Below are 7500 nucleotides of genomic sequence, written 5' to 3'. Positions count from 1 at the left end.
TCCTCCTCTTCAAACAGACATATTTCTCACCATTACTGTAAAGGAAGAGGAGGACGACGAGAAGGAGGAGGAGGAGGAGGAGGAAGAGGGAAAAAGAGGAGGAGGGGAGGAGGAGGAGGGTGAGAGGTCAGAAAGAGGAAGAGGGGAGAGGAGAAGAGGAAAGAGGAGATGGACAGAGTCAAGGATTTCTCTCTCTCTCTCTCTCTCTCTCTCTCTCTCTCTCTCTCTCTCTCTCTCTCTCTCTCTCTCTCTCTCTCTCTCTCTCTCTCTCTCTGAATAAATAGACAAATAATATCCTTAATTTAGTTTGTTTACAAAAAAGAAAGTGTGTGTGTGTGTGTGTGTGTGTGTGTGTGTGTGTGTGTGTGTGTGTGTGTGTGTGTGTGTGTGTGTGTGTGTGTGTGTGTGTGATTTAGTGAAAACACACACACACACACACACACACACACACACACACACACACACACACACACACACACACACACTCAGGTAAGCAAGCATCCGGCCCCTACAGTTTACCAGAGAGAGAGAGAGAGAGAGAGAGAGAGAGAGAGAGAGAGAGAGAGAGAGAGAGAGAGAGAGAGAGAGAGAGAGAGAGAGGGGTCAGTAGAACAAAAACTGGTATCCCTCCCCTGGTACTTGGTGACCTTGCCTCTGACTGCCACGGGTCATGTGTGTGTGTGTGTGTGTGTGTGTGTGTGTGTGTGTGTGTGTGTGTGTGTGTGTGTGTGTGTGTGTGTGTGTGTGTGTGTGTGTGTGTGTGTGTGTGTAACTCTCTATCTCTCCATCTATCAATCTCTCTCTTTCTCAGCTCATTTATTCCTACGAGTGCCCGTCCAGAGAGAGAGAGAGAGAGAGAGAGAGAGAGAGAGAGAGAGAGAGAGAGAGAGAGAGAGAGAGAGAGAGAGAGAGAGAGAGAGAGAGAGGCAGCGTTCTCACGGGGAAACACTCACTTCCGCTCTTCTGTTCACCTTTAGACCGAAGCATTGTGGGAAATTTCGCTCAGTTTGTGAGAGTAGGAGGAGGTAGCGGAGGCGTTCACTCAGAGCCTCAGGTGTGTGGAGGACAGGTGAGAGAGAGAGAGAGAGAGAGAGAGAGAGAGAGAGAGAGAGAGAGAGAGAGAGAGAGAGAGAGAGAGAGAGAGAGAAAGGATGTTTTTAGTAGGTTAGTCAAAATCTCTCTCTCTCTCTCTCTCTCTCTCTCTCTCTCTCTCTCTCTCTCTCTCTCTCTCTCTCTCTCTCTCTCTCTCTCTCTCTCTCTCTGTCTCTCTCCACCTCCCCCTCCTCCCCTCTTCCCCTCTACACCCTCCCACCTCCCCCAGTCGTTCCCAGCCTCTCTATATCAGCCTCACCTGGCCAATCAGTTAATTAATATAGGCAGATCACAATCACAGGTAATCTAATTAATCGTAAGGCTGCGTCAGGTGTAATCGTCTCGGAATCTTCTCCTCTTACCTAACGACTAGAGAGAGAGAGAGAGAGAGAGAGAGAGAGAGAGAGAGAGAGAGAGAGAGAGAGAGAGAGAGAGAGAGGTTGGTAGTGGAGGGCAGGTGTGATGCATGAATTGGCTAGTAGTAATAGTAGTAGTAGTAGTAGTAGTAGTAGTAGTTCTCTCTCTCTCTCTCTCTCTCTCTCTCTCTCTCTCTCTCTCTCTCTCTCTCTCTCTCTCTCTCTCTCTCTCTCTCTCTCTCTCTCTCTCTCTCTCTCTCTGTGTCCCTTCTCACCTCCCTACGATCCTTACACACACACACACACACACACACACACACACACACACACACACACACACACACACACACACACACACACACACACACACACACACACACACACACACACACACACACACACACACACACTTGGTGATTTCAACTGTGCAGAATAAAGTGAGCCGAAGAACACGTGTTTTCGGTGAGAGAGAGAGAGAGAGAGAGAGAGAGAGAGAGAGAGAGAGAGAGAGAGAGAGAGAGAGAGAGAGAGAGAGAGATGTGCAAATTCACTCTCTTGTCTTAGTGCCCGGTCGGTGAGGCGTGGAAAGGAGGAGGAGAAGGAGGAGGAGGAGGAGGAGGAGGAGGGAGGGGGTAAAGTGGGGGGGTTGCAGCTGGTTACGGCCCGCTGGTCACTCCCTCACCCCCCTCTTCCCTCCTCTCCCTCTTCTCCACCTTCTCTGTGTCTTCTCTCCTCCTCCTCCTCCTCCTCTTTCTTTCCGTGCTATCCTGTTGACAAGGTCGACTAGGAAGAGGAGGAGAAGAAGGAGGCGAAGAAGGAGGAGGAACAGTAGTCGGAATAATAGTCAGAGGAGGAAGAGGAGGAGGAGGAAGAAGAGGAAAATAAAATAACTTAAAAATCAGTATTTAATTTTTAACCTAATCTAACGTCACCTTACCTCACCTTATTTCACCTGTCTACACCTTAATAAGCAACAAACGAATCCTGTACAGCGTAACAGTGCTTAACTACCCTTAACTACCCAATCACCCAGCTATCCTCACCTGTAACTACTGCTAATCACCCTTCCACTGTTAATTCCTTCCCTCTCAACATCCCAGCTTATGTTTCCCTGTCAGACACTCCCTCCACGCCTCTCTCTCTCTCTCTCTCTCTCTCTCTCTCTCTCTCTCTCTCTCTCTCTCTCTCTCTCTCTCTCTCTCTCTCTCTCTCTCTCTCTCTCTCTCTCTCTCTCTCTCTCTCTCTTGCCTCATTCAATTCCTGCCCTTATGAGACTGTTGATTAATAGAACAGGTGTGGTTAGTTTGCGTTGATTGCAGGTGTTATTGTGATTTTCTTTGTGTTCTTTGTTGTTATTTCGTTTTTTTATTTTTTATTTTGCTGTTTCTTTTTAAATTTTTTTCGTTCTGTATTTTTTCTTTCGTTTTATCTATTGATTTATTTCGTTTATTCTTTTTTTTTCTCTTCGTGTCTTTCTTCTTCTCTCTTTTTGTCTAACTTTTCTTTCTTTTTTTTATTCATTTCTTTCAATCTCCTTTACTTTTTTTCCCTCTTCGTTTTTTTCTCTTCTTATTCTCTATGTTACTTTTTTCTCTCTTTTAGTTAGCTCATGTCTATCTCTCTATCTTTATTACATCTCATTACTTATTCATGTATTTCTAGCTTCTTGCAATATGTATCTCGTTTTTATATCTCTTCGTTCTTATCTTTTTCCTTTTCATTCTTACCCCTTCTACCTTCTTTATTCTTCTATTTTCCTTCCCTTCTCTCTTTTCACTCATTCTGGGACAAAACAGAAAAGATGGTAGTTGAAAAAATATTGCTTTTTATTTCCCTTTGGACACTTTCATATTTACACAAGATTTACAGGATATATACAAAGTTAAATAATAATAATAATAATAATAATAATAATAATAATAATAATAATAACATCATGTACACTTGCAAGAGTCACAGGGATGAGGGTGTACAAGGATGATGTGACAGACAGACAGACAGACAGACAGATGGACAGGCAGGTGCTCCAGTGACTGTGTGTGTGTGTGTGTGTGTGTGTGTGTGTGTGTGTGTGTGTGTGTGTGTGTGTGTGTGTGTGTGTGTGTGTGTGTGTCGATTTTGTTCCACGTGTATGCACAGAAAAACGTACATTGTGTGTGTGTGTGTGTGTGTGTGTGTGTGTGTGTGTGTGTGTGTGTGTGTGTGTGTGTGTGTGTGTGTGTGTGTTTTTACCTGTGTCATGATACAATTCATTTAATTCATTATTCATTATTCATCACCACCACCACCACCACCATCACCATCACAAACAAACACTCTTTACAATTGTCACTCATAGAGAAAAGTCACATTAAATGATAAAATTAAATTACATATCTGGCAAATTATTTAGTTACCTGGAATTACAACTGCACATTTTTTTCAAGTCAGAATATTAAGGAAAAAAGTACATTATATAATAAGTCACTGGAGATGAATACAAAGAATAAATAAATAAACAAATAAACAAATAAATAAATAAATAAATAAATAAATAACAAATTTTACTTATTTTTTTTCATCAATTCATTTCGTCACAGAAAATCATCACCACTATCACCATCACCACCATCATCATCATCACCATCATCATCATCATCATCATCACTTTGACTCTTGGTATAAAAAAGGTGAAAAAACAAAAAACAAAGATACATTAAGTAACATTTACCTGTCAGACTTAAATTATTAGTGTGGGAACCGTGATATGGGGGAGAGGTGAGATGAAGAGGAGGAGGAGGAGGAGGAGGAGGAGGAGGAGGAGGAGGAGGAAAGAACGTGTGACAGAGAATAAGGAGAGAGAGAGAGAGAGAGAGAGAGAGAGAGAGAGAGAGAGAGAGAGAGAGAGAGAGAGAGAGAGAGAGAGATCGGAGGTGAGGAGAAGATGAAGAAAACAAAAAAGAGGACAGAGAGATAGGCAAATAAAACAGAGGCAGAAGAGGAAGAAGAAGAAGAAGAGAGAAAGAGAGGGAGAAAAGAGACATGAGATAGGAGAAAATACATGCGAAAAGAGATGAGATAATGAGATGAGATGAAAAAAAAAAAATAATGGCGACTTAACTAAATAATATTACTTTTGGTACACAACACTTGACTTCCCCGCGGCCATGTCCCTCAGCACGCCCTCCTAATGCCCTGACGAGGCTGCGGGGGCGGGGTGCGGGCGTGAGGGGCGTCATGGGGGGTGGGGGCAGGGAGGGGGGCAGACACACGCCCATCTCTCACATACGTAGAAAAGTAGAAAATAATTTGATACCCTTTAAAAAAAATTCTAACAGGGTTGACGAAGGGAGGAGGAGGAGGAGGGTGGGTAGGAGTGCCACGCCCATGTCACACCCACGCCCACGCCCACGCCCCCGCATGCACGTACACGCAACTCTGCTTTTTTAATTAACTTTGTGAGATCGACTGTGAGTATGCGCGCACGCACACACACATACTAACACACACACGCACGCACACACGACGTGGCCTTGTCTAAATAATAAGGGCGAGGGAGAGAGAGGAGGGGGAGGGGATACAGGAGACAGAGGAGGAGGGGGGTAGAGTAGAGGTGGTTTCCAGATCCCTCCTTCCTTCCTTCCTTCCTTCCTTCCTTCCAGCCAGCCTGCCCGCCCCATTTCCAGCCTCACCTCGCCCCCCTTCCCCCTCTCCCTCTCTCCCTCGCCCCCTACACACAGTCACTCGCGGGATCACCACTTAGTATATAGAAAAAAAGTAGAAAAAATAACTAACAATAAATAAATAGAAACATTCACAATACTTAAAAAATTATGCAAAAAGAAGAGAGAGAAAAAAAAAGAGAATTATTTATTTTCTTTGGATGCATTTAGGACTTATAGGAAGTGAAAGAGAATCACTTCTGATGTTTTTTTTTTTTTTTTTAATATATATATATATTGGTGGGGGTGGTTGGGTGGGTGGGGGGAGGTCGGGGAGCGACACGGAAGAAGAAGAAGAAGAAGAAGGAGTTGAGATATAATACTGAACTGTTTAACTGTACGAGAGAGAAAGAGATACAGAACCAGACAGAGAACCGTCTTTAAACATCACAATCCCCAAATATTCCCCAAAACATTTCAACAGGGGAGTGGCTTGGTGGGGTGCGGGTCCGGGGTTGGTGGGGAGAGGCCCTCAAGAAGCGTCCGTATCACTGGCACTCTCCCCCCGACACTTGGCACTGCTCTGATACTAAACTTCCGTGGCTATGTAATTTTCATCATTTTCCTCTATGACAAACACACTGGAGGGGGTGGTGCACGTGGAGGGGGTAAAGGTGGAGGTAAGGGTGTTGGTGGAGGTGTGGATGTCATTGCCGCCCCCACCTCCGACGCCTCCGCTCCCCCCGCCACCCCCACCTCCACTACTACTGCAACCACCACCACCGCCGCCAATGCCGCCTCGTTTCGTGTAGACTTCACTGTTGGGGAAAAGAAAGTTGGGGTTAGTTGGGGTATATTGGTTTTCTCTATCTCAATCTCACTTTTCTTTCTCTATCTTTGTCTTAATTTAGATGTCGCATGTATGAGAGAGAGAGAGAGAGAGAGAGAGAGAGAGAGAGAGAGAGAGAGAGAGAGAGAGAGAGAGAGAGAGAGAGAGAGAGAGAGAGAGAATTTTGATAAGGGTGTGGCTGTGGTGTGTGACTGTGGTTAGTAAACATACTGTGGGGGACATCCTGTGGGCTGTGGATGTGGTGTGGTGTGGTGTGGTGTGGTGTGGTGGAGAGAGAGAGAGAGAGAGAGAGAGAGAGAGAGAGAGAGAGAGAGAGAGAGAGAGAGAGAGAGAGGCATTACGGTAAGATGCAGTACATTCTCAGAAGTAACAGTAAAAGGCAGGCATGCGATGCGTCGCGGCGTGGCTCACCTGTGGCTGTGGGTGCGCGGCAGGAAGGGCTCCGGGAACACCTTGCAGGGGGCGCCGAAGTCCGAGGTGGGCGTGCCGCGGGCGCTGGGCGGGGCCTCGAAGTCCTTCTCGAGGCGGTCAGCCAGCGACAGGCGCGACACGTCCGTGTTGAGCGTCTTGCTGCTGCGCGTGGGCACCGCGGAGTACGCGTTCTCCGCGGGCTTCTTGTAGTCGTGGTCGTGGTGGTGCAGGTGGTGGTGGTGGTGGTGGGAGTGGTGCAGGGGAGCAGGGGGCGGCGGCGCGGTGTTGAGGGGCTTCTTGATGGGGAAGTCCAGGGAGTTGAAGATCATGTGGTCCTCCAGACACTTATTGTTGATGGCGTTCACCGCGTTGTGTACCATGTTCTGCTCGTTCTGCCGCCGCGCCTCCTCGTCCTGCCGCGCGCGGTCACGCACGCGCTTCCGCTTCATGCACACGATGACCAGCACGGACACCACCACCAGCACGGGCACGGCGGTGCTGAACACCACCACCAGCACCACCTGGCCCGCCGACATGGCCTCCGCATCAGGCCTGGACACCACGTCGCCTGCCACCACCGTGGCGATGGTGCACTGCGGCCCGCCCACGCCGTGAGGGCACGAGCAGCGGTAGCCAGCTGCTAGATCCGCCGCTTCCTGGCAATAGCCGCCGTTCTTGCAGGGGCCCGAGGCGCAGGGCGAGGTCACGCGCTCTGTGCACTGCCTGCCCCCCAGCCGGCCTTACACTGGCACTGGAAGTCGTTGACGCGGTCCTGACACACGCCGCCGTTGGCGCAGGGCGCGGCGCGGCAGTCGTCCACGTTGGTCTGGCACAGCTTACCCACGAAGCCCGGCACACAGCGGCACACGTAGGAGTCCACGGCGTCCACGCAGGTGCCGCCGTTGAGGCAGGGGCGGTGTGCGCAGTCGTCAATGTTCGTTTGGCAGCGCGGCCCCGTGTAGCCCACGGGACACACACACTGGAACCCGTCGTGCTCGTCCACGCACGAGCCGCCGTTCAGGCAGGGGTCCGAGGCGCACTCGTTCACGGCACGCTCGCAGTTGGTTCCCTCGAAGCCAGCGCGACAGAGGCAGTGGTACCCTGTATTGGTGTCCGTGCAGGTGGCGCCGTGCTGGCAGGGGCGGTCCGC

At 48.5% G+C, this 7500-nt stretch overlaps 2 protein-coding genes across 3 annotated transcripts in view; one reads left to right on the top strand and one right to left on the bottom strand.

Moving 5' to 3' along the window:
* The window catches only part of LOC135094003 (putative glutathione-specific gamma-glutamylcyclotransferase 2), a 74398-nt gene that overhangs the window by 65408 nt on the left and 1490 nt on the right, over positions 1–7500 (top strand). The gene's annotated exons all lie outside the window — the stretch shown is intronic.
* LOC135094000 (delta-like protein 1) overlaps positions 3256–7500 on the bottom strand; it is a 115367-nt gene continuing 111122 nt past the window's right edge. The window contains 3 exon segments of the mRNA XM_063993687.1: positions 3256–5907; positions 6351–7080; positions 7083–7500. The exon segment at positions 7083–7500 is cut by the window's right edge and continues 382 nt beyond it. Coding sequence (XP_063849757.1) covers positions 5679–5907; positions 6351–7080; positions 7083–7500 — 1377 coding nt within the window. The 3' untranslated portion in view covers positions 3256–5678.

Source organism: Scylla paramamosain, chromosome 44 (assembly GCF_035594125.1).
Source record: "Scylla paramamosain isolate STU-SP2022 chromosome 44, ASM3559412v1, whole genome shotgun sequence".
NCBI classification, from domain to species: domain Eukaryota; kingdom Metazoa; phylum Arthropoda; class Malacostraca; order Decapoda; family Portunidae; genus Scylla; species Scylla paramamosain.
The sequence above is the reverse complement of the archived record's forward strand: the minus strand, read 5'-3'. Positions and strand labels throughout refer to the sequence as shown.